Source organism: Acomys russatus, chromosome 18 (genome assembly GCF_903995435.1).
Source record: "Acomys russatus chromosome 18, mAcoRus1.1, whole genome shotgun sequence".
Taxonomy (NCBI): domain Eukaryota; kingdom Metazoa; phylum Chordata; class Mammalia; order Rodentia; family Muridae; genus Acomys; species Acomys russatus.
Window position 1 is genome coordinate 21632413 of NC_067154.1, and position 27377 is coordinate 21659789.

The following is a 27377-nucleotide window of genomic DNA, read 5'->3' on the forward strand; positions in this document are numbered from 1 at the left end:
AATAACTCTCTTTCAGGAAGAATGAGTGGGAGTCAGTTACTCATGCTTACGTTTTTCTATACAATACTATTTTAGTGGTTGGTTAGCGGTCCTTATCAGCATTTTGAACAAAGTAATTATTGAGTATAACATCTCATATATTAGAGAGTTCAGACAGTGTCTTTAATGTTCAACTTCTGTCCCTTTTCACATCCCTTTTACAAACTCTTATCTTCATTTTCATTTGGCAATGGGATGGTTTTATCACTGTTAACAAGTTTATGTAATTTGGACTCTAGCTCTGCGGAAAGTAGGCTTGTGAATTGCAGCTGATTTCTCTCTCTCTCTCTCTCTCTCTCTCTCTCTCTCTCTCTCTCTCTCTCTCTCTCTCTCTCTCTCTCTCTCTCTCCCCCTCTTGGTCTCTGTCTTTCTCTTTGGTTTTTTGAGACAGAGTTTCTTTATGTAGTCTTGGCTTTCTGACTCACTTTGTAGACCAAGCTGGTCTTGAACTCACAGAGATCTGCCTGCCTCTTCCTCCCTGAGTGCTGGGATTACAGGCATGTTCCACAATGCCAGGCTTCAGCTAACTTCTTAGTGCTCATATATAATCTAAAAATTAAAATATGTATTTGTTCGGTACATCAGTTATAAGAAAATTGTTGGCAATTTTCTCTTAGGAGGAAAGAAGATGCTGCTTTGCCTTCCTTGTTGTCATGTTTGGTAGTTAATGACAGCTCTTGGCACAGTGTGTTCACACCTGCCAGGGCAAGCGATGACATCTGTGGTGCTCACAAGTGAAGGTCTGGAGACAGAGGGTTGAACTTGTACATGAGATTGCATAGAGCTAAAAGTAAGCTGAGAGCAGATGTGGAGAGAAAGTGAATTTTTCTGGGGGTAGCGGTGATTGTATTGCATATAATTTGCACTGTCATTCAAAGCAGGATTCTTCTTCTGAACGTTATGGTGACTTCCGCAGCTCAGCAGTAGTGGTGTTGTTTTGGGTCTCCCCAAGAAACCTCATGGGTCCCACAGAACTCTTCCTGTCACGTTGCCAGCCTTACATTGGAGAAGAAAAGTGATGTAGTCAGTGAGATAGTGGCTTGGAATCCCGTAATCTCTCGTATCTGCAAACTGCATACCTAGGCCTGACACAGCTGCCCTCGTAGGGTTCTCAGCTTCACTTCAGGCGTTTGAATTTGGAGAAGTTTCTCCACTGAATGGGATCCCTGCTGGTAAAAATGAGAGTGTTTTATTATTGAAAACATAAGAATAGAATTTGCCATTCAAATCAGGGCATTTTTGAGAATGGAAGAGGAAGTGTTGGCAGCAGCTATAAAGGGGTGACATAGACTGTGCTGGCCAGGCTGGAGGACGTGCTTACCCTCACGCAGCCCATCCCCAGGCGCTCTGCTTGTCTAGCATAGTATTGCTGTTTCCCTTGTCTGCAAAGGCAAACCGGGACCTGCTATAAGTGACATACATTGAGCATCCCAATCTGAAACTTTTGAGTGTCCAAAATGCTGCCACAGCTGGACATGGTGGCTCACGCCTTAATTCCAGCACTCAGGAGGCAAAGGAAGGTAGATTTCTATGAGTTCGAGGACAGCCTGGTCTATAAAGTGAGTTGTAGGACAGCCAGGGATAGGTAGGGAAACCCCATCTCAAAAAATTTAAATGATATTAAAGTGGAAAAGTGCATTTGTGAACTTACATGGCAAGCTGCCGTTAAACACAGATGTGCTAAAAATGCACAAAATTATGCCTAGGCTATGTAAATAAGTTATGTGTAAAGAAAGTTAATGTTTGTGCTTGGGCCTCATCCCTACATTGTGGTTTTGTTTTGTGTTTTGTTTTTGGTGTGTGTGTGTGTGTGTGTGTTGTGGTATGTGTGTGCAAATATCCAAAAATTCAAGTCCCCAAACACTTCTGGTGTCAAGCTTTCACATGAAAGCTGTCCCAGCCATAGCCAGTACAGTGTTTCCCCACTAGAAAACTAACTGCTGATAGTAGTTACATAGAGTTTTGAAGGCATTAGATTCCCATTCTTAAGGTAGAAGGATAAAAATGGTCTGAGTACTTTAATATCTCTTTTCCATGAATAAACTTTCTTGTTATGACCAGTTTATTCTATTGTTATGTAACTAACCACCATCCTGATTGAATGGGAGCAAAAATCACACTGAATCTAGAACAAGGTGATCACAGCTGCAGTAAAGGTGAGGGCAGGAAGACAATGTAGCCCCCACCTCACATTGCGCAGCAGGCGTTGGGGCAGAGGCGACACCCAGCACAGTGTGCCTGTCCTCAGTTCAAATCAGAACATGTACAGGCTGTCTAAGAGTGGTGTTGTCAAACCAGGCACTTAATATCAGCGCTTGGGAAACAGAGGCATGTAGATCTCTGAGTTTGAGGCTAGCCTGATCCAGGACAGGCAACAGTACATAGTAAGACTCTATCTAAAAAGAGAAAAAGAAAAACCAAAAAAAAGCTATGTCATTTTAGTGCCCTGTGGTGAAATACCCAAAAGAAAAGTGCCGTCTGCCCCCCCCCCTTTTTTTTTATCTTAAGTAACACAGAGTCTTCATATCCAGCCCAGTCTGCACAGTTTCTATAAGGCGCAGTGTGATAAGAAGGATGGCGCTGGCTTGTTTAATAAAGCCTTACAAGCCTGTTGGGCTTAGCTTGAGAGTGCTGCTCTGTTTTGGTGATTTGGTCACAGTGCAGCCCTTCCTGATCAACAAGCACATTCCTGGATCCTGGCACTGGGCTAGAACTGATGCGCAGACTTTCAGTTGCCCGTACCCCTTTCCACTAGGACCTTCCCGGGGTGGTTTTGTTTTTGATTTATCTGTCTCTTTTGCAATCTCTAATACATGAGAAAGGACATGTCAAAGAGATGATTAAATATAATCAAATCAGGCACACTGGGAGAAAGATGCTTTGTAGGGAATTTAAATTATATTATTTTACTTGTTCTATAGTGAAACTAGTCAAAATAATCATTTTAATCAAAATAATCAAAATAAGCTCCTTTTAAGAGAAAACAGTGCCATATAGAGCCATGCAAATCTGAAGCTTTAGTGTCCTGGGCAGACATGGTAGTATTTGGATTAAAACTAAATGCTTTAGTTTTAAAAGGCATTGGTTTTTGGGTTGGGTTGGGTTGAATTTGGGTTTGGATTTGGTTTTGGTTTTGGTTTTTCAAGACAGGGTTTCTCTGTCTTGGACTTGCTTTGGAAACCAGGCTGGCCTTGAACTCACAGAGATCAACCTACCTCTGCCTCCCAAGTGCTGAGATTAAAGGCATGCACCACCACCGCCTGGCTAAATGGCATTGTTTTTGTATGTCTTGTATGTGTATGGTGCTACCTTACTTATGTATATAAGGTATTACATACGTGACTGAATTAGTTCTAAACACCCAAGGAGAGACATAGAGAACATCTACTATAAACACAGGTACCTATGCACATACTTTCTCAGCATAGATTGCTTGTTCCTCAACTGAGTTTGAAATCTGAAGCTCCTTTTAAGAGAAAACAGTGTGCTTCATATCAATGCTTCCAAATTAAATGGTCCATTTTAGGATAATTTATGAAATCTGTCATTCTGGAGACATGTTTTAAATAAAGGGGGGCCCATTTTTCAACCTCCACTTCAAATGACACATTGTTTTATACTTAACAGTAATTAAAATGAAAGAACTATCATTTCATACATCTAAAATAAAATGCAAATACTTTAGAGAGTGATGATTATAGCATTTTTATTGTCACAGTAATGTGATGACGAAAATGAAATGGTATTAGATGTTGGCAGCAGAAACTCTGTAGGTACCTGGGTGCCAGGTACTCCTCCAGGCGGCTTTCTATACATGGCTTAAAAGCAGTTTTCACAATAAGCCTACTGTATACACATATGCACACATACACATACTATTCATAAATTGCATTTGTAGATAAGGAATTGAGATAGAGACTCTTAGAACAGGGACAGGTGTGTGTGTGCGAGCGCGTGTATGCATGCATCTGCATTCTATGTGTGTTCCAACTCTAATGACAATATAAACAAATTAGTAGAAACTTGTCAAACAGTTTGTTTTAAAAAAAAGAAGCCGGGCGTGGTGGCGCACGCCTATAATCCCAGCACTCGGGAGGCAGAGGCAGGTGGATCGCTGTGAGTTCGAGGCCAGCCTGGTCTACAAAGTGGGTCCAGGACAGCCAAGGCTACACAGAGAAACCCTGTCTCGAAAACAAAACAAAACAAAACAAAGAAACAAACAAACAAAAAAAAGGGCCTTTCAAAACAAAAGTAAAGAAACTTGTGATTTTCAAGTAATCAACTTGGAAAGCATCATCCTTGATACACCCTGGAACTGTGCACACACATGCATAAGTTTTCTCTTTTTGTTCCATGATGGAAGATCTTAGAATAAGATTCTAAAGGATAATTCCTGATCCTCTGTGCCTCCTGACTTGGAACACTAGAAGAACTCTCAGAGGCCACGGCCACTGTGAAATGAGTGAACAGAGAGGTCTCCTCCAGCTCCCAGGCCTATCTTCTGCTTCTCGCTCTGCCTGTGATACACAGGCTTGAAGCCACTTCAGTGGCCACGCCTTTTGCTCCAGATTCATTGCTCTGGACTGAGCTTCTCTTTTGGTGCCTTTTCACATCTTCTTAAGCCACTTTTCTTTCTTTCTTTCTTTCTTTCTTTCTTTCTTTCTTTCTTTCTTTTCTTTCTTTTTTAAGCCACTTTTCTTATTGTTGGTTTGTGAACAAACAGAAACCTGAGACTTCCATAATTCTTCCCTACAGAAATAGCTGTTTGGAAGTTGTTTTTGTTTCTTTGTTTATTTGATTGATTGATTGACTGATTGATTTTTTTCTGAGACATGTTCTCTTGTATTACCCGCTAGCCTACTCTGGGCCGTGAGCATATGTTGTCTTGTATTCTGGGATAGCATGCTCTGGCCTGTGCTCATGTGTCATCTTGTATTCTGGGCTAGCCTACTCTGGCCGTGAGCATGTGTTCTCTTGTATTCCGGGCTAGCTTACTCCGGGCTGTGATCATGTGTCATCTTGCCTAACTGAGCTGCTTCCCCAACACCCAGAAATAACTGCTGATATATCCTGGGACCTTTTATAATCACATCTGCTGTGTCATATTTCTGAGCCATCATTGTTTCCAATCATTTTATCTTTCTGAGGCTTTTATCTTAGGAGTCCACATGTTCCTAAAAGCCATTCTTTCTTTAAAAAAAAAAGAAAGAAAAAAAAATTGATTCTCAAGTGTCCTTGTTGAAAACTAAAATAACTAAATCGAGAGATTTAATTGCATATATCATTTCCCTCCGTTTTCTCCACGTCCTTCTTTCCCTGGATCTTAAGCTTGAGATGCTTATTCAAACCACAAAGAACAGATTTGTAAGACATGTGAGAGCTTCTGAAAAGAAAAAGAAAATCAGTTATATCAGTGCTTTCTGACTTTATGGATATGGCTAAGTGTCATTTTGCTTCAAACAGATACAAATGTTCTCACTAGACAGCCTGTACATCTAAAAATGGCTGTTAGTGTGACTGCGCTTTAGAAGTGTCTGCTGCTGGTGAAGACGCCCTATGAGGGCCTTACAATTACTACTCAGATGTCTTATTGCTAGGCGTTCTCCTACTACTTTCAAAGGCTTTATTTTAAATGTTGTATAATCTCACTTTTAAGCAAAATAATATAACTTAGGATGAGTTACAGAAATATATTAACCCATGGTTTTATTTGAAAGTTTTGATGGTCTACACGTTAAACAATTTAAAACGTGGTGGCAACTCCCTTGACTTGGGTATGGCTTCCTGTGCTATTTTAGTTTTATGAAATATATATGACTTCTGTATTCTGTTTTTTAAGCATCCACTCTATTAATACTGGAATTTTTCATTTTTTTATTTTAAATTTTAAGTAAAAGTCTGTCTATTTAAAATTTGTTATTTCTTGCATCTTTTGCTTCTATTGCAATAAGCCATTGGTTAAACTACAACCCCTCCTGTAAGGACAGAGTACTGGCTCATTAGTCTGTGGCAGATGAGAGATGAAGCCAACTGGGCCCTCTGTAGTATTTCAGTACAGTAGGTTTGAGGTTGGTGTGCATCAGCATAGAAATATCTACTGAGGACACACAGAATGCCCCCCACCCCCACCCACCACCCAGAGTCTCTTGCATGCAAAGCACAGGGTCTGCCCCTGAACTCTCCCTACCCTAGACCCACACAACTCATCCTTAAAGCTTCACACATGATAGTAGTTGGCATCTTTCAACTCAACCACATTCCTCAAGAACATTGCACTCCTTTATCTGCACAGTGTGCATGTGCGTTGGAATCTGTCTTACACATAGGGAACCAGGGCTCAGTTCTTTAAATAATGTAAGTTTTTATAATGTTTTAAAGCTGTGTGACCTTTCATAGTATGCTCACAATCAAGCTGTTTTAAATAATGTACGTTAAATAATAATGTAGCTAATAAATAGCGGGACAGGGCATTCAGCCACACTCTGTCTACTTTCCAAACTTACACTTTGGATGTCAAGATGGCAGAGATTTTGGAAACTTTATACTTGCCTTTCAGAATCTGTTTCCAGCCTCTCTGGAATGTATTTCAAGATATAGATGCATATTCATTAATATATTTTAACCAGGTTCCTTCAACTTCATGGAGTTTGTCATCACTTCTAGAAGTAAATAAAAATGTCCTTCCTATAAGATGCCATCAAATTCCCTTAAGCTGTTTATCCTGCAGTCAGGATTTTTAAAATTGGCTGCATCCACCAATTCTTCAAAATGAAGACAAGATGTTTCCTCAACATAGAATCCATCACTTGGTACTCTGTCTTCAAAGCTATGATTAGTAAAGTGGTCATCTTTGACTGGTCAGGCTCACGTCACTGGGTATCATCTCTGTCTCTGTGACTTGTTTCTAAGTCATCGCAGCTCAGAGAGCTAGCCTCTCTCTTGAGGCCTGAAGCTCCTGTGTGGAAGGGGACTACCTAGGAGAGAGAGGCACAGCTTCTGCCGCTTGGGTTAATGCATCTGGGCAGGCTTTGTTGGGGAGGTACTTGAGGGTACCCAAACCTGGAACACTAAGTTAAGTAATCTTTGTGAGTCATCTAGCTCTTAGTTTTGTGATTTGCTGTCCCCACTTAAGTGGGAAACTGAAGGGCAGAAACTCTTTGCCCTGAATCAGTCACCACTCATTACTTTACCACTGGAACAGATGTTAGCACTACTCCCAGTAAATGGTGCTGCAAGTGTCCTGTCATGAAAGCCGCTTGAGTGCCATTGTGGTGCACACTTCAGGGTTGTGTTTGGTGTGTGTTTCGCTTTGCAGAGCAGTGCCCGGTGTGTGTACCTGCTGACATTTCCTTTGAAGTTGTCTTTGAAAGGCTATCTGTCTGAAATTGATTTTCTGCTTTAAAGACTTGCTCTGTGTAGTTGGTCTGTCAACAGCAACTGTTGTTTCTCTAACAGAGCAGCTGCGGAGTCTTAAACTCTCAGAAGCATTGGCAAAGGCATCCCAGCCAGGTCTGCTTTGGCAGTAGTTTGCTTACTACTTAAGAGTTGTAATCATTGCTAACTCACTGTTTATCTAAAACCTTCTCTGCCTAAAGTTTTGAGTCCCTTTTCTTTCCTCAAACTAGTAAGTATTATGTTTCCTTTGAATAGTGATAGGTTTTGAGGGGGGGGGGGCGTTTTGTTTTTATAGATCACAGTGTTGACTGTGGAATTCTAAGATTAGCACCTCTACTTTGCTTGTCCGTTTTCACTTCATAGAAAGGTTTGTAGTTTTCAGAAAGGATAATATCTTGCATGATGATACTTTAATTGTTTTGAGATAATATATGATTTGCGCCTTCTCTTTGCTCTTTCCAGCCCTCCAGTATAACCCCCTACCCCTGCTCTCATTCAAATTCATGGCTCTTTTGTCTTTAACTGCTACATATGTACAATATATAATGCATAAAATGTTACATAATATTATATATTGCAGAATACATAAATGCAGTCTTCTGAGTCCTCCTACTGTTACTTGTATGTATGTTTTCAGAGCTGACCATTTGGTGTTGGATAGCCAATTGGCGTGCTCTTCCCTGGGGAAGACTTTCTCCCACCCTCAGCATTCCTTAGCTGCCAGCAGTTCTTTGTCTAGGGTTGAGGCCTCCTGATCTTTCCCTCATCTGTGTTAGCAGATCTGTTGGGGTCATCCTTGGTTAGCCACTGTTTAGTCAGTCATGTTGTGGGGACTCAATAGGCCCAGCTTCTAACCTTTCTGGAAGACACAGTCTTAGGAGAGGAGACTCCCTGTTCCTCTGGCTCTGACTGTTGTGACCCCCCCTTCTGCACTGGTGGCTGAACTTGGTGCTGCAGGCCTTATGTATGTATCCACTGGTACCGGGTTCCACAATGCATCTTGGTTGGTGTGGTTTTCTGTAAAGGTCTCAATCTGATGCAAAGATGAGGGCTGAGAACTAAGCTTGCATCTGAAGATTTGAAAGCTAAAAGAAAGAACACGCAACATTTGTCTTTCTGAGTCTGGATTACCTCATTCAGTGTGATCTTTTCTAGTTCTAGCTATTTATCTACATATTTCACGATTTCATTTTCTTTACACCTAACAGTATTCTATGATGTATGCGCATCACATATTCATTATCCATTAATTAATTGAAGAATATGTATGTTGTTTCTGTTTCATAGCTATTGGGAATAGAGAAGCAATGGGTATGGCTGAGCATAGTAGATAGGGTAGATCTTAGAGCAGATACCAAGGAGTGGAATAGCAGGGTCACATGGTAGATTTATTTGGGGATTTATTTTGAGGATTTTGAGGATTTTCAAAGTAGGTGGACCAGTGAATGAACCTAGCAACAATGAATGAGGTTCCCATATCCCCACATCCCTCCAGCATTTTTGTTTTTGTTTTTGGTGTTTTTGACCTTTGCTATTCTAACTGGGATAAGATGAAATTTCAGTTGTTCAAAGAAATTTACCTAATTGCTAGGGATAATGACCATTTTTTTTTTAGCTTTTTTTTTTTTTTTTCTTTTTCTTTTTCTTTTACTATTTCTCTGTTCAGATTCCAGGCTTGCCTTTTTTTTTTTTTTTTCAATGAATCAACTGCTTGGTTGGTTTGTTTGGGTTTTGGATTTGATCTTTTTACATAGTCTAGATATTAATCCTCTGCCAGCAAAGATTCTCTCCTGTTCTGTGGCCTCCCTCTGCCCTAGACGGTTCTCTTAGCTGTGCAGACGCTTCTTAGTTTCATGAAGTCCCACTTGTCGATTGTTGGCCTTATTCCTGAGCAAATTAATCCTATTCAGAAAGTCCATCCCCACACCTATGTCATGTAGGCTACTGCCTTCGTTTTTCTTCTAGTGGTTTCATAGTTTCAAGTTTGACATTTAGGTCTTTGATTCCCTTGGTTAGGTTTTGTGCAAAGTAATAGATACAGGTCTAACTCCATTCTTCTGAATGTGGACATCTAGTTTTTCCAGCACCATTTGTTGAAGATACTTGGTTTTAGAGTGTTTATTCTTGGCATCTTTGTCAAATATTAAATGGCTGTAACTATGTACACTCATACTTGGGTCTTCAGTTTTGTTCCATTGGTCTACACATCTGGTTTTGTGCCAGTATTTTTATTGCTAGGGTTCTGTAATATATCTGAGATCTGGAATGGTAATCACTCCAGTACTATCTTGGCTATCTGGGGTCTTTTGTGATTCCATGTGAAATTTAGGATAATATTTTTGTCTATTTGTTTCTAGACTCTGGAGAAGGTTATGCAGGACCTGGCTTGGTAGAGAATTTAGATATGGGAGATCTAAAATTGCATGTATACAATGAAATATGTTCGTATCTGCCCTGATTTCCTCCTTCAGCTCCCCCCAAGTCTCTCTAACACACACATACCTTCTGACTTCATACACCCCTATGAGTCAGGGTCTCACCATTTAGCCCTGAGAAGCCTGGAACTCACTGGCTTCAGACTCAGAGAGATCTGCTTATTTCTACATCGCAGCTACTGGGTACACACTACATCCAGCTGTCTCTCTTCTTTTTGAAAAACCCATTAAGTCCAGTCAGTGTTGTCCATATGTTTATAAATGTGCAACCACCCACTGGAATCTGGGCATCCTACCAGTAGCTATAGAAGAATTTTTTCCCCTCAGCAGCTGTCTGCTGCTAATTGCTCTGCAGGAGGGGTGGGACTTTGTGACCTTCTACCTCAGTCATGCTGGAGTTTTGGCCCTCTGGATCTTGTGCAGGTAACCATAGCTAGAATTTCATGGTATAGCAGCCATGTTTGTCCAGCAGACAGCACCCCTCTCCATCTTTTAACTTTCATGTTCTGGGGTGTCCCTGAGCTTTGGTGGAGAGGGAGGTGCTGATGAAGGCTCTGCGCTCACGGTAGAGCCCTCACTGTCACTTACTCTCAGCACTGGTCTCAGTTACATCTCAAGGACTTTGCTTTATCCTTCCCTGCCACATTGAAAGAGAAGCTTCATGGTTGTCCTGATTACTTTATTGCAACAGGACAAAAACAGGTAAACGTGACCAGTCTACAGTAAAACTCTGAAATGTGTGCATCTTAAGCAGTCTCACATAATTATCTGTAAGCCTTTAAGCGTTTGTAAGGGAGGCTCTATAAACAACCATCACCTGGCCAGATAGAAACTGCCTTACAAAAAGCCCGCTGCAGCCTCTTGCAAGCCATTTGCTTGTGGACTGCATCCTTTGCTGAGATTCTCCTAAGTGAAGGAAATGTTGAGCCATCCCCAGAACACAGTGGGGGAGATTTGCCAATTGACATCTGTCTCTGAGAAGAAATAGGACAAAATACTGGTGGCCTTAAAATGTAACCATCTGTTCCCTCATTAAAGAGATGCTTTCCAAGCACTGTGCGGGGGTTGGGGAGGGGCACTATGTGGGAGTAAGCTCCAAAGGTGAAGCGGACTCAATATTGTCTTCAACGAGATCACAGGTCACTGAGAGAGAAGTCAAGGAACAAGTGGTGTTCGTGGTGTGGTAGCTGTCAGCATGTCAGTGGGAAGAGGCGTGTGCCCTTGGGGTGAATCCGTGAGGGCAAGGAAGCTGAAGCTTTGCAGTATTACTCCTTGTTCTTGGACACATGCAGCAGGGGAGAGCAACTCAAGCAGAGAAATTTAATAAGTTTTAAATTTACATTTTATTCCCCACAAACCTGCCGAACAGTGTGTGTGGAGGTCCAGGCCAGTTTGCTAGAGTGAGTCAGTTCTCTCCTTCAACCCGGTGGGTCCTGGGGACAAAGTCAGGTCATTGGCAAGAACCTTTACCCCTACCGGGCCATCTTGCTGGCCCGAGGATAAAGAGAACGTGAGTGTATTTGAGGTGCATGTTGTGAGTGACAGGGCAAAGTGATGGAATGCCGGGGTGGTGAGGCTGAGGCAGAAGAGCCAAGGGTAAACAGGCTCTTCATTTTCTGAACACGCTCAGCTGGACGGCAGCGAGCCTGAGCATAGCAAGGCTCATTACAAAGCAGCTGCAGGCATCCCTCAGTTGATGAAGGACAACATAGGTATTTGTGACAATGGAAGAGAAAGGACAGCATTGAGAGAATGAGGTGGCGAATCAGTAGACCCTACATCAGTGGACTCTTACTAACTGAAAAAAGCCTATACCCTATTCAATGAATCATCAGTTTTCTAAATCAGAAACATGTGCTATCGGCAGTGTTGCTTTCAATGGACTTCATTTTCAGTAGGCTTGTCCTTCTGTGAGTCTGTCCTCTGGGAAGTTGAGGAACTTTCTACACTTGTGGTGAAGGTGGCTGGAGTTTCACTCCCAGGCATTTCTTAGAGATGATTAGGAAAGAACACAGGATTTGAAACCACTAAGATGCATTTGACAGAGCCGATGACAGAGGAAGAAAAGGCATTTTCTTTCCAGTGGAAATTGAAGAAAGGTGAAGGGACGTTTAAGGCCAGATTCCAGACATGTAGCCTGGCATCTGCATCTGCATCTGCATCTGCGAGGAGGGAGACAGCCAGAGTGTGGCTCGAGTTGTCAGCATGTGCTATGGCTGGAGGGGGCAGAACAGCTGCACTGAGACTGCGGGGTCATTCTGCAGGGCTAGAGGTGTATTCAGAAGTGCCAGCCAAAAATAGCAGCTTTACCCAAATCTTTCCATCTTGCGAATCCAGATGACTGCATTTCTGTGACCTCAGCAGGCTCTGGGTGGCAGAAGTGCACATCGTAAATGAGACTACGGACTAAATGTAGAAGCAGGAATAGAGAAGGGAAATACACACACACTCACATACATACTCAGTTTAGCAAAACCATGTAAACTTGCCAGGTACTTGTGAACTCTGAGGGAAGGAGAGCTTAAAGTTCTTGGCAAAGGAGACTGCTGGGGATTAGTGATAGAGCCCAGCATTGCTACTTTATATTTAAATGTGCTTTCTGTCTCTGTTAAGCATGTGACTGGAGTGTGTGTGTGTGTGTGTTTCTGTCTGTCTGTCTGTCTGTCTGTGTGTGAGAGAGAGAGAGAAACAGAGACAGAGAATTATGATACAGCCCAGGCTTACCTATAAGACTAGGTAACCTGTTCTAGCTCAGACTCCTGCCTTAAGTTCCTGAGTACTGAGATTATAGGTATATGCTGTGATGTTCAGTCTTGTAGTGACTTTTTATTTTATTAAGTTAAAAAAAAAAGAGTTTATAGATTCATTTCTAATCTATTCTCTAAAATTATCTTCTCTCTACTCTTAAATTGGAAAGTTACAGAGTCTATAAAACTTTTCAGAGTTTTATATGTACCCGGGCAGTGGTGGCGCATGCCTTTAATCCCAGCACTTGGGAGGCAGAAGCAGGTGGATCTCAGTGAGTTCAAAGCCAGCCTGGTCTACACAACGAATTCCGGGACAACCAGAGCTGTTACACAGAGAAACCCTGTCTCAAAAAAACAAACAAACAAACAAACAAAAAACCCAACAACAGAGTTTTATATGTATAAACTTGTATGGAAACCTAGAAGGACAAAAGGTTGACACTGCACCCCCCCCCCGAAAGAAATATGAGGAGGGACTAAAAGGCAAAGGATATTTGGATTGTGGCTTAAGGAGAGGGGCTTTCCAAGCTGAGTGTGTTAGTGCACGCTGCAGTTCCAACACTTGGGGAATAGAGGCAGTAAGATTAGGACTTAAGGGCATCCTCTACTCCTTCATGAGTTCAAACCTAGCTTAGTGAGAGCCAGTCTCAAACGAGTGCTGGGGTGCAGGGGGAATAGCTCGCCGAAGAGGCAGTCCAGAACAGAATTCTAGAGAGGAAATGGCCTCGGGGAAGCATTAAAACGCACATGTTCAGGCAATAGCAAAAAGTAGTTCAAGGAAAGCCTGAGTAACAGGCTGGCCTAGAGTAAGAGGAAGGGACAAGAGCCGAGTGGGAAGTGTTTGTCAGGAATGCTCTGTGAAAGTGTGCAGTGCCCTCCTCTGTTAGCTTTTAACAGGGTGGGAATGAGTGAGGCCATTACAACTGGAGTTGCTCTCTTTCTTCTCAAAGATGGTAGCAACTGGAGAGTTTTGAAGTTGATGGAACTACCCTGAGGGGCTCCATTATTCCCATAAACATTAGTAGTTCTTGTGGTAAGGAAATGCCTCAGGGACTGTTGATAGGAGGTATGTCAACAACTCCCAATTGCATAATGGCCTGAGAAAGATCCAAATCTTTTTCATGTGTTTTCTTTCAGACTCCAGAAATAGTGCTGGCAAAGGTTCAGAGAAGGCAGACGTTTGCCAGAGCATGTCCTTCAGAACCCAGCCCCTCTGTTTCTGGACATTTTTCTGAGACAGCGCTCTCGCATCTCCTTCGGACGATGTTCCCTAACTGGTGTCCATATGCGTCGTGTTATGCATGGGTTGTCTGTGTGTTTCTTTAAAAAGCAGATCCTTTTCCTTTCTCTAACATGTTCAAAGTACTATTATTTGACCCAAGTCATAATTTTGACATGCACCTTTCTCTTACTCAAAACTGTTTGTCTCAGATCTTTGTTGCTGCTTCCACAAAGGATTAAGAAACATCACAACACGAGTACTAAAATACATCATTGTTTTAAACCATATAAATTCACGAATGACCCTGAAAATAAAAAAGGGATTCTATTTATAGGCCTTGAGTTCGTGCTCCTCCTCCTTAAAATCAAATCCAGACATCATTCTAACCAGGACATTAACACAGTTCAACAGCAGAGTGACATAATCTTAAAATCATGGAAAATGTCATTATTGTGTCAATCAAATCAAACATAAAAACTTAAGTCTGGTCAGAGTTGGATGCCACTTTTCAGTAATGGAAAAGAAGGCCTTTTTGCTAACTGCTTATCAGGGTAACACCTCCCTACCCCCACAGCCACCATTTTCTGGATTACTCCGAAGCTTGCTCACACCCTAGGCATAATGCTTCTCCACTCCTCTGACTGCTAACTTACCGAAGGGAAGGAAGTTAGGAATGGTCTTGCCCCACCCCCAGCTTCTGGGAGCCTTCATGGGCAATAAATGAGGGGCTCTGGTTTCCAACTATTGTCAGGGTCCAGGAGCAACCAAGGAACAGAGTAGAGGGTGTGGGTGTGTGCAACCCCAGGATACCTGCCAATGCGTCCTTCAGCTGTAGTTGACATTGCTGATAGAAGATTACCATGGATACGTGTTTCTGGATGCAGTCTGTGTGGGCCATCTAAGGTCCTTCCCATTCTCTGCCAGCCAAACAGACAGGGCTATTTTTTTTTTTTTTTTTTTTTTTTTGAGATAGCTAGACAAGGTCTGAGGTCCATGACTGTTACTTAGAATGAGTTGGCAATTTTAAGCAAATTAATGAACATTCCTGGCATTGTCTGTAGGAACTGGAATCTGAGAAAGGTTATCTTTTCTCAAATAGATGGATTTTTTTTCTTACTTGGCATCTGGATATTATTTATAAAATTATTAGTGAATACATTAGTGGATTTTTTTCTTCCAAGTGCTGGATCTCAAGCCAAGAGCCTTTCTTGTGTTAGGCAAACCCAGCCCTGGATGCATTTCTTATGCTGGGTTATTAACCAGTGGTTATCTTTGTTAAGCAAGCCTCTATAACTGAGGTATATACCAGCCCTGGATGCATTTCTTATGCTGCGTTATCAACCAATGGTTATTTCTATTAAGCAGTTCTCTAGCCATAACTAGATCACAATGTGAAACATTGTCCTCAAACAAGCGGGATTACTAAGAGCCCCTTTATTCTTTAAGAAAGCATACCTATTGACCAAGAGACCCATCCAATAGATAGGTACAAATATTTTCATTCTGATGGATCACTTTCACTCAAGAGCACCAAGCTAATGCAAGCCCCTTAAACTACACTGACACTTCTGGCTTCTGGCTTCTGCCTTCCATGATTGTCACAGACTCTCCAAGCCATAAAAATCTTATGATCAGTCCTTTCATTATAAATGATAACAATTAATTCTGAGGCATTAGCTGGCACTCCTTTTCCAGTTTTGTGTAGGTAGTTAATAAGAGAGCCCAGTATGAAAGCCAGATCTCTTTACACTCACCAATACTGTGTGCTGAGACAGAAATTAATGTGTCTCCTTTTTCGTTTTACATTTGGAGACTAGTGAATTTAGGAGGACAATTGAAGAATTCAGTTTGTTCCCTACACTAGAAGAGCTGGGAAGATCCCACTCTAGGAGATCTACCCTAGTAAGCAGAAACACAGTTTATTAAAAGAACACAGGATAGTCTTCCAATTCAGCCACCTCCCACTCCCAATCAAGGTCATGGTCTGAGTGCTTAAAATGTATTTTATTATGTTAAGATTTAGCTGCATATTTTTTATTGATGTGTATGGAGAGGGAGCAACCGTGGAGGTCATAGAGGGCGTTGGATCCCCTAGAGCTGAAGTTAGAGGCAAGGCGGAGGGTGGGAATCTAACTCTGCTCCTTTATAAGAGCACCAAGTGCTCTTAACCTCTGAGTCAGCGCAGTCCTAACTTAGAATGTATTTGAGATAACTTACTCCAATGTGTCCTTTTCAGCAAGGCATGACACAGTGGCATATGCCTTAGAAGACACTCCCTGTAAAGTCCCTTTCTTTCCCTCATGTTTCCAAGGGACAAAAAGCATACTTGACCAGAGTGCTTAGTTCCTTATCTTATGCAAAGAGTAATCAAAGCTGCGTAGTTTCCCTAAGCTTATGGAAATGCATATCAGACTATAACTTTGCTGAAAACAAAATAACTTGTCAGTACAAACATGTACTCTGTTAATGATCACCATTCTCATTCTAAACATATTTTGATTTATAGCCACATAAAGAACTTGAAACTCTGAGTCTTTTTGTTGTGTTGTTGTGTTATACCATATCATGAATAAGAAACACAGTTAAATAAAAGTATCAGGTCAGTGGTCCATTTTTAAAGATTCAAGTAAAAAGGTTTGTGATTAAGAAGTGGAAGCTTTATTCTCAGGTTTGTCTGACGTTTTATTCTTTATTGCTGCTGTGTTTGCATCAGTATATAAATCACTTTACTTAAAAATTGCTTAGGCCACGTGTTGTACTGCATGCCTGTAAGTCCAGCACATGGGAGGCAGAGGTAGAAGGAATGCCACAAGCTAGGGGCAAGCCTGGTTTTAGATAGCATATTCTAGGCCAGAGAGGCCTATATGCAAGATCCTGTCTCAAAAAAGAAAGGAAAATTTGCTACAGCAGGACAGGGTGTCATATGCCTATAGTATTGCACTTAGAAGACTGCGGGAATCGATTCAAGGCCAAGCAGGGCTACATAGTGACATCCTGTCTCAAAATAAACAAAAAGTTGTATTTCTTTAAATAAAGCAAAATACGAAGCAATTCCACCAGAAGTCCGGGTAGAAGTTTCCTTAGTTGCAGTGAAATGTGGTGTCCAGGGGCTTCTGGGTCCTGGTGTTCGGTTACTGTTTGCATGGGTGTAGTTAGCGCTAGGTAACACATTTGTGCGAATATTTCAGTGTAAATGTTACATATGAATTGCCAGAATACAATCATGGAGTTTGTTCAATATAACCTTCCAATGAGGGTCTAATGCCAGTATACCCTGATTGCTACTTGATTCAAAATATAAAAGAACAGACTGAAAATGAAAATAAAATGAATTGCTCCAATTTCTTTTAAGCCTACCTGTACTCTACCAGGAATTTGCATGTAAAGTTACTACACATTTTATCAACTTCAGCGGAAACTATGCTAGCCTTAATTGTAGTTATCATTAAGGTGAAGTGGGTAGGGTCTTACCTTCTGAGTGTCTGAAGTAGAGTGTCTTTCTCATCCTGATGTGCATTCTAAACACGATATTATAGACTGCATTCTAAACAAAATGGAGCATAACTCACTTCATGTTTGTGTGTGCTGCTGGTGATAGATGGTGAAAGTGTCCCCTTATGACTTGGTGTGCTGGATGGCTTTATGTCACCTTGGCACAAACTAAAGTCATCTGAGAGGAGGGAACCTCAATTGAGAAAATGCCTCCGTAAGATCAGGCTGTAGGCAGCCTGTAGGGCATTAAAATTAGTGATTGGTGGCGGAGGGCCTAGCCCATTGTGAGTGGTACCATCCCTTGGCTGGTGGTCCTGGGTTCTATAAGTAAGCAACACTCCTCCATGGCCTCTGCATCAGCTCCTGCCTCCAGGTTCCTGCCCTGCATGAGTTCCTGTCCTGACTTTCTTCGATGACGAACAGTGCTATGGAGCCATAAGCCAAATATACCCTTTCCTCCCCACGTTGCTTTGGTCATGGTGTTTCCTCACACCAGTAGTAACACTAACTATGACACTTGATAATGGGGGAAAAAAAATGCTTACGTTTTTAAATTCTCCTTGACAGGTTTCCTCTACCAGAGCAGACATTCATGGGCTACTGGGTAATTGGCCAGGCGGGAAATGGAGTCCAGAAGATCTTGTGTCCAGCTGAAATGCATCACATTGACACCAAGGTTGTTGTCCTTACTATTTCCTCTTAACATTGAATCTTACAAACTTTGTGAATCTTCTGTAGATGTGCTCCAAACAGTCTGAGGAGTGGCTTACCGGCTGGTCAGCCCTTTAGCTTCTGTGCCAACTTAGAGTTCAATCTGACTTCCAAGGACCTCAATGTGAGCAGTTGCTATTGGCCAGACAGAACTTCCAAGACCCAGTCTTGTGTTTCAGGACAGTCAGTCGGGCATATTGTTTATTTTCCTTACATGTTTGCCAACGAGATTAAACTGTTTTGTTGTTGTTGTTGTTTTGTTGTGTTGTGGATTTTTTTTTATCCATATATTGTTAACGCTGTCTTCCTGTGAAAGGGAAAGAGTTACTAGTCATTAGCTATCATAATCATCCTAAGCCTTTCAGGTCGAAAGAGCTGCCCTCTGGACAGTTAGCAACAGAAGTCAGTGACCACACTGAACTTACTGTTTTAAAATAGATGTTTTTCTGTCTGCTTCTGTCCGCACTGCTGGGATCTACACAGACAGCAGAGTCAGCAGACCTAACCTGTAAACGGGCAAAAGTATATATGGTCGGTTTTGTGGTCAATAAAGATTCTGTTGAAACTACAAAATTCTGTCATTTTAACACAATAACAGTTGTGGCACTACATAAACAAAAAGCTGTTTCCTTCCACTAAAGTAGCATTTAGAAAATCGGGTAGTGAGTCCTCATCTGCCAGTCCCTCCTGGGACTCTCTGCTCATTTGTCAGAGATCCTTGTCAGAGCTGCCCCTCTCCTCTGCCCCCGCAAATGTCACCTAAGTGTGTGACCAGAGAGCCTAAATCACTTCCAGAAGTGATTTTTCAAGATTTTACAAGGGATACAGTTTGACTGTTCTGTCCCCTAGGTGCAATCCAGATAGGAGGGGACATGATGGCCAATATCTAGCCCAAATATCTTGATTAATTAAGGACTGTGGAGCATGCAAGTCATTGAAAGCTTAGCTGTCCCTATGGGGTTCTTCCAGGAAGTGACAGCCAGCTACAAGAACTGATGCTCACATAATTCTTTTTTAAATATATTTTATTAATTTATTCATATTACATCTCAATTGTTATCCCCTCCCTTGTATCCTCCCATTCTCCCTCCCTCCCATTTTCCCCTAACTCCCCTCCCCTATGACTGTGACTGAGGGGAACTCTCCCCCTGTATATGCTCATAGGGTATCAAGTCTCTTCTTGGTAGCCTGCTATCCTTCCTCTGAGTACCACCAGGCCTCCCCATCCAGGGGACGTGGTCAGATATTTATGGGGCACCAGAGTTTGGCTCACATAATTCTTAAGTTAGTTCTTTTGCTTATGTTTTTATTGAAAAATCATATAACCATATGTGAAATGTTCCACCTTTTATAAGTAGCACTAGTAATTATCAGTCATTTGAGAGGTTTTTTTTGTTTGTTTGTTTATCTTAATATCACAGGGTTTTTTTTTTAACATTTTGTTTAAAAGATCAACTTAAGCCATTACATTTTAGCACAATGATTTCATAATCTTTCTTTACAGTGGAAATATGTTAGTCCCTGGTTTGTTAACTTGTGCTGTTCTGCTGGTTTGGACAACTCTGGGTCTTTCTCTATGGAGGTCAGAATGGGTTCTTGGTTTAGGGAGAAGTGTAACCATGAGAAATCATATAGTGCTTTACACATGGTATACTTCATTAAAGCAAAAGAGAGAAACGCAGTGAGCTTTAACACACGAAAGGACTCGTGAAGGTAAGTATATGTTGTTATTACTGTTTTAAGTACTGTACTAAATGTTAAAGTGGAGTATGTCAAGATACTAAACACGGCAATATGCATTCTGAGTTCTGGAAGAAGTGTTTTGGTGACTTCCCAAGCATCTTCACTGAGACCGATACCTTGTTCCAGGGCCCAGTACTTGTGAACATAGAAGAATACCCAATAGAAAAACATGAAGCAAGATTCCTAAACTTCACTGAAGAGTGTACCTCTTGGAGGTTTCCCTTGGACGAAGTTAATCTAATCTGTGATATTGCTGTATCACATGGTATGTCCGTGTATTCTTTTCTTCCTGCACTGATTTAAAAACAGATTAAAATAATCCCAAGCCATCAGGAACTCTGTGAGAGACTCGGTCAGTGACTTAGTGGATCCAGAGAGCAATTATATATAATTTAAAACTAATTTCCCCTAACAACCCCACAGAATGCTATTGTGGACTCTACATAAGCATTGCTGCAAATGTCTGTTCCTCATTACAGTTACAGCACGAAGCTAAACACACCCAGGCGTGTGTTAAAAATGGAAGGGAAGAAGAAAAAGGGAGAACCATTGGATTTGGGGGAGGGATGCTGGGATTCCAGTTTGGTGACTGCATAAGCCACAGCAGTGACGCTTAGAGTGACTTGCCATCATTAAGCCTTTCCTTGTCAAGGATGCTGGTGGAGGATGGGACTTGTTGGCCTCTGTACTTCCGGCCTGGCACCATTATTACCTTATTTGTGCAGTGGATCCTGGGCTCCTCAGTTGATGTCACTTACTAAAGTGGCAGCTGGGGAAAGGGAGGGCAAGCCAATAACTTGACTGAGATGGAAATTACTGAGGGGAATAAGTCAGTATCTTATCTTCCTTTTGTTCCTAGTTCTGTGGGTAGTATTTATTCCTCCCATCACCTGTTTTGAATAAGCGTATGAGATCACATTATTGTTTGTGGCAAAGGATGGGTGCTCTTATGAGGACACATTGCATTCACCAGTAAAGAGAAAGTCTGAGAGTCCTTAGGTGACGTTTGAATGTTTATGCTTGTGAGTGCACAGCAACACTCCACCCACACCTGTGGGGGACAGCAAACTGCTAGCAACACTTTTCAGACTTGCTCTTGCACAGCCCCCCACCCCCACCCCCTGTTCTGAGCACAGTACTTCCGGTTGCTCCAGCGGGCAGTCACAGTTGGCCTTGAAAAAAGACTCATTTGCTATCCCTGATAAACCATAACCCTTTCCTCTCAGAAGTAAACCACATTTGCAAACTATTTTTCCCTTTGTTCATATCTCTCTCTTTTTTAAAAGCTATTCTGCACTTTTCAGAGAAAGGAGCACTTTCTTGGATGGGAGCTGGAGTTAATCATATGTCTATGTGTTTGAGCCAGTGACCAGACAGTACTTAATACTTGCAATATGAGAACAATTAAAATTGTAGTGTGCGTTTGTGCCAGTGTTCCTACTATATCTCCACCCCCCTCTCATGTACAAGAAAGTGCTCATGAAATGTTAAATTTGAATTTAATTTTGTTCATAATGGATACATTTAAAAGGTCCATAAGTTACAAATTCTACTACTCTGTCTGGTATTTGAAACTGTGACAGCATGGTTAATATCATCTCTTAAATAACAAGGGGTCTCACTATGTTGCCCTGGCTGGTCTAGTATTTGCTATGTAGACCAGGATAGCCTCAAACTCACAGAGATCCACCAGCCTCTGCCTCCCAAGTGCTGAGATTAAAGGTGTGTGGCACCATGTCAGCCTGGTGGCTGTATTCCTTATTAATTCATTTATTTAAGCTTAACATATCTTTTATGTACTGTTTATAGTGCTATATCTATGTACTATAGATCTGATATTTTGGGCGTCTTTGTATAAATATTTAGATATGGCTCAAACACATATGTGATCCAGATTTTCTTGGGTTGTCCCTAATTTCTATACATTTTACTGTCTTCCTTTTTATCTCAATTTGAGGTTAAGGAAATGTGATTGCTGTAAAATAAATAACTGATAGACAGGCAATGCTTAAAGCACTCATCAGACGAAAGCAGCAGTACCCTTGCTTCAAGGTGCTCACGTAAGAGATTGTGGCCCTGTTAACTCAAAGGGGGGGGGGGGGCGGCTCAAACAAGTGGCCTTGGCATCTTTTAGAACTTGCTAAAAGCACAGACTATGGCAGCCCACTCTAGCTCTATGGATTCGGTGTCTGCATTTTCACTAGCTCTGCATGTGAGTGAAACAAATAGAAGCATTGCTATTATATTTTAGAAGCTAGGCATAGGCAAATACCTAGATTTAAGAGAGTTTGAATATGAAATGTTCATATGTAAACATCAGATTGGAAGCTAGAATCCATAGTGCTAGGCTGTGAGAGTTTAGCTCAGTCATAGAGTTCTTGCTTAACATGTCCATTGCCTTAAGTTAAATCTTCATTACCATATCTGGGGAGGGAGAGACCCACAGAACTCGGGTTTTTTTTTTAATCAAATTTCTTATTTATAGCAAGAAAATCCTATAACCTAATAACTCCAAAAGAGGAAAACTTAGGTAGAAGATGTTGACAAAGTGCTTCTAGAAAAAAAAAAATGTCATGATAAAGGAGCCCACTGGATCACAGAGCACTTTGCTACCATACAATGAAATTTTTCCTGATGTCACAGATTGTCAGATAGCTAATGGAGTTATCATGGGACATTGTGGAAGTCTTTGGGAGCCCAAATAGGTGCGTCTTTACTACGTACATGGGTGTCACTGTTCACATTTAGGGTAGGAGCAGAGTTTATCAGCCTGATAAACCTAAAAACCATATGCTGAGCTTCCACCCCATGCTCAGGATCAAGATTCAGTTGGGCTAGGACCCTTAGTCAACCAGAAAACTGTTTGCAAACTGCACAATGAATACATTTTTGTCATTTCAGACAACGGGGAGCATACTCTGTATGTAGCTGCATGCAATCCTGTGTCCTTGTACTTTATGAATATGACTGGGAAAAAAGGCTTCTCTGTGGGCTTCTTTGACATATTCCCAAGAGTGGCCAGTGGAGCCTGGCGACCATTTGTGACAGTAGCACCCCTGGGAAGTCCACTCAAGGGTCAAGTTGTTCTACACGAGGAGCAGGTAAGGCACACACGAGGTACTGATATGGGAAGAGTCAAGAGTGACATCAGACAGGAATTAAAACTTGTGCTTTCATAAAGATCCAGGACAGGGCCTAGCAAAGGCCAGGGGTCATATTGTGCTGGTATCACAAAGGTTAGCTACTATTTCTCTCTGTAGAGACTCTGTAGCAACAGGTCACTGGTCAGCTTTCCACCTTACTTCTCCTGACAGTTAAGAACAAATACACCACTTCCAGGCTGTATAGGAGCAGGGTGATGCCAGAGTGTGTGTTGGAGATGATGTAGGTTATGAGGGTTGTGGTACATTTTATAAGAAGGCCAAGTTATCGCCTCTGAGGAAATGGCATTTTGTCTAAGATCTAAGTGACACTCTTCAGAGACAGCCCAGAACCCCACTGGATGGAATGCACTGGGATCCTTGGGTGTCTAGTAATGCTTGAGTTCTACCCATCATGTTTCTGGATTAGTAAATTAGGGCCTCACTAATGAGAAGGACAGATTCCCAGCTAGCGTCAGGCTGACAGTAATTCCAAACAGAGGACGCAGATAAAAAGACAGGTTATGCTTCAAGTGGTGGAAATTCTAAAGGTCTAATTCATATACACTATACCAACAGAAAGTGGCCTGGTTTTATGCCTGTTTTCTACTTAACACCTCTTAGGTGTTGTACAAGGCATAGTATTCATTTTATATATGTCATTCCTACTGCTGGGAATACTGCAAGAAATAGCAAAGAAAGCTTAGTGGTAAGAACACTTACTACTCTGGCAGAGGATGCAGTTTTCCAATATGGCAGCTCACATTTGCCTATAAGTCTTGTTCCTTTTTTTTTTTTTTAAAGAGGCACAGATATTTTTGTTCTCAGCTCATAATCTGGTCCAGGATAGACAGTAAGAAAAATAAATCATTAACTAAATTATATCTTGGTTTAGAAGGTAAGAAGCAAGAGACAGAGAACGCAGTTTAAAACAAGGCAGACAGGATGGCCTGACTGGCTGGTGGAGGTTGACGGAAGAACGGAAACCTAGAAGAAGAGAGTAGGCAAAGGAAGTGATGAGCTCTGAGTCCCAAGGCTGGAACATTCCCTCTTCCTTTTAAAAGATTGACTGAGGATGAGAGTGAGAAGAGAGGAAGTAGAAAGGTTCTTCTTCAGTGAGTGGGAGCAGAGGAAAGGCAGAGGAGTCAGTGGGTAGCAGATTGCTTAGAGCCTCATAGGCACCGGAAGGTTCTGGGCCCTAAGAATAAAGGGAGAGGCATTGGAGAGGGTGAACAGGGAGTGTGGTCTGCCACGTTAGAAAGAGATTTCTTTGTTTGCTCTGTGTTATCTGTGAGTGATGAGGCAGAATGAAGAGACTAGGTAAAAGCTTCTTGCAGTGAGCCATCCAAAAGTTCCTGGTGGCTTGGAGGAGGGCAAAGGTCATACGTGACTGTAGACCCTAGGAGCACTTTGAAAGTAAAGCCTGCAGGATTTCCTAAAACAGAGCAGACACAGGCGGTAAGAAGAAGTTCCAGGCAGGTAATGTCAAAATTTAGGGGGTGAGCAAATAGGGAACTTCGGAAAAGACTCCACTAAACTTGAAGTGTGAGTTAGGCAACCAAGTGGAAGATGAACATGCAGTTCAGTGAAGGGGAGAGGGCAAGAGACCAGACCCTGGGAGCCATTGGCATATGCATGTTACTAAAGTCCTAAGACTTCAAGAGGCCACCAGGAAAGTGAATGTATGTGGAGAAAAGCCCAAGCACTGAACCCTGGGAGACTGAAATTCTAAGATATTGTGGAGATGAGAAAGTATCACCAGCAGGAACTGACAGGATGTCAGGCAAGTGTCCTGTAAGGCAAGTGTCCATCCCGTCCAGAGGAGGAGCCATGGCACCTGCCATCTTACACTGTTCGTTAAGTTGCCCAGTGAGTTTCTGGTCACCATATTTGCATTGAATAAAATTAGACTTTGAGAGTTTATTCTTTCCAGTAAATATTTAATAGGCCTGAGACCCAAACAAATTGGATCAACCCTAGCAGAATTAAACTTCAGCCATTCAACTGGGTGGTGGTGGTGCACACCTTTAATCCCAGCACTTGGGAGGCAGAGGCAGGCAGATCTCCGTGAGTTCAAGGCCAGCCTGGACTACAGAGTGAGTTCCTGAACAGTCAGAGCTGTTACACATAGAAACCCTGTCTCGAAAAACCAAAAAACAAACAAATAAAAAAAGAAGCCCATAAACAAAAACAAAACTTCAGCCACTCCCTCGCGCCACTTACATGTCTTCTTATAGCATGTGTCTTCAGCATGCTAGACAAGACTTGGCTTAGCCCTCGCTCCTAATGTTTGAAGCAAAGAGTATTACAAGTTGCAAAGTCAAAATAGTTCCTGTAACATGGCTAGCAGAATGGCTCTGTGGCTAAAGATACTTGCTGCCAAGCTTGATGACCTGAGTTTGATCCTCAGGAACCACATAGTAGAAAGGGAGAAACAATTCCTGCAAGTTGTCATCTGCCTGCCACACACGTACATGCTGTGGCACATCCTGTGTGTACGTATACATACCCAACATGCACACATTAAATGGATATAATTTTCAAAAGAAGTTGGAACAGGAAAATTTTAACAAATTCAGTGTCAGTAATTGTGCTTAAAGAACTTGCCGCAAAGAAACAGTGCATTTAGGCTGGGAAGATGGCTCAGTCAATGAAGTGTTCGTTGCATAAGTGTGAAGACCTAGGCTGGTATAGTGGCACTACACCTTTAATCCCAGCATTCCAGAGGCAGAGGCAAGTGGATCTCTGAGTTTGCGGCCACCCTGGTCTACATAAAGAGTTCTGGGACAGCCAGAGCTACATAGTGAGACCCTGCCTCAATAGTAAGTAAACAAACAAACAACAACAACAACACGAAGACCTGAGTTCAGATCTTCACAGCCCACATAAGAGCTTCATGCAACTGTGCATGCCCGTAATCTTAGCCCTGAGGAGGGACGGGAGGATTTCTGGGGTTTTCTGGCCAGCCAGTGTACTAAACCAGATTGATGAGCTCAACATCCAATGAGAGACAACCTCAAAAAGTAAGGTGGAGAGCAACAGAAAAAACACCCAACATCAACCCCTCACCCTGACTCTCTCTTGCTCTCCCCCTCCCAAATATCCCTACCGTCACACACACATATGCTCATATATACACAAATACTTATGCATATATACATATGCCATATATGCATGTAGAAACAACAGTTTTATAATATATCAAATGGAGCATTAAATAACATGTCCATAGTTCACTGAAGAAGTCAACACTTGAGCTCTTACCAAAACAGTTCTAAATCCTGTTTCCATCTCACTTAGGTTTCGTGATGTGGTTCGCCACTGTCTACTGCACACAGAGTTCTTCCCAAAGCAGATGCTGTTGTGCACGATTCTCTCCAGCAAATTAAAATAAGGCTTTTACTTCATAGATTCCCTATCACCACTGCCATTGATTTGTATTCACAACCAAAAGAACCCATCATAGAAAGCACCTATCAGGGTGAATTTGAATTTAATAAGCTAATCAAATTTGGATGAGACTCAAAATTGGAAGTATTTATTCAAACAGTCCCTCAGATTCTCAGCTTGTCACATTAACAGAGATTTACACTAACAAATTCTGTAAAACTATTCGAGTTTTGGGATGCTCAGCCCATGTTTTGTTTCTCAAAAGACCCAGTTGTTTGGCAACATTGTAGACTAATCCTCTGCTCAGTGACAATGACTTTCAGGGAAATAATGTCTTCCTTGTAGAGCTGATCTCACCTTCCTGTGCGGTGCCTCTAGGCAGTCCTAGACCCTGTCTGACTTCTGAGTCCTGAGCAGACATTCACAGTGTCCATGCTTCCTCAAGCTGCCGCTCCTCCACTCCTCACGGCTTATTTCAGCTGTTATAAAACGGTGTCATCAGGCTGGGGTGTGCTGGTGCACACCTTTAATCCCAGCACTGCAGAAGCAGAGGCAGGCGGATCTCTGAATTCGAGGCTAGCCTGTTCTACAGAGTGAGTTCCAGGACAGCCAGGGCTACACAGAGAAACCGTCTCAGAGGGAGAAAAAAAGCCAGAACAGAGCCATGGTGATAGACCGTGGATTCGTTACCAGCACTACAAAGGTCTGCAGTTTAGCAAGTGCCATAAACATATGGGCTGCCCTTGCTTCCTTCTTCCTGGTTCTGGTAGAACTGGAGTTGAAAGGGGCAGAGTGCAGCCACAAATAAATCTGTCCCTTATCATTTTAAAATAAAGTTTTGTGGTAGATGCATCCTCCCTCCTGGTTAGTTGGAAAGTTGTTCAAAAATTCCTTGCTAAAATAAAATCTTAAGTGAGGACAGGAAAACTAAAAATAAAGCCCCCACCCCCACCCCCAGTTCCCATGGGCTTATTTATTACATCTGTATGGCATTTAGCGTTTCAAACCTGGGGCATGGAGGTCATCTGGAGGTTACTCTTCTCCCAGTCAGATACAAACATAA

General features: G+C 42.0%; 1 protein-coding gene across 1 annotated transcript in view; it reads left to right on the forward strand.

Moving 5' to 3' along the window:
* Positions 1 to 27377, forward strand: part of Vwa8 (von Willebrand factor A domain containing 8) — a 309886-nt gene that overhangs the window by 181427 nt on the left and 101082 nt on the right. The window contains exons 27-29 of the mRNA XM_051160869.1: positions 17898 to 18006; positions 19911 to 20049; positions 22686 to 22885. Coding sequence (XP_051016826.1) covers positions 17898 to 18006; positions 19911 to 20049; positions 22686 to 22885 — 448 coding nt within the window. The remainder of the gene's footprint in view (positions 1 to 17897; positions 18007 to 19910; positions 20050 to 22685; positions 22886 to 27377) is intronic.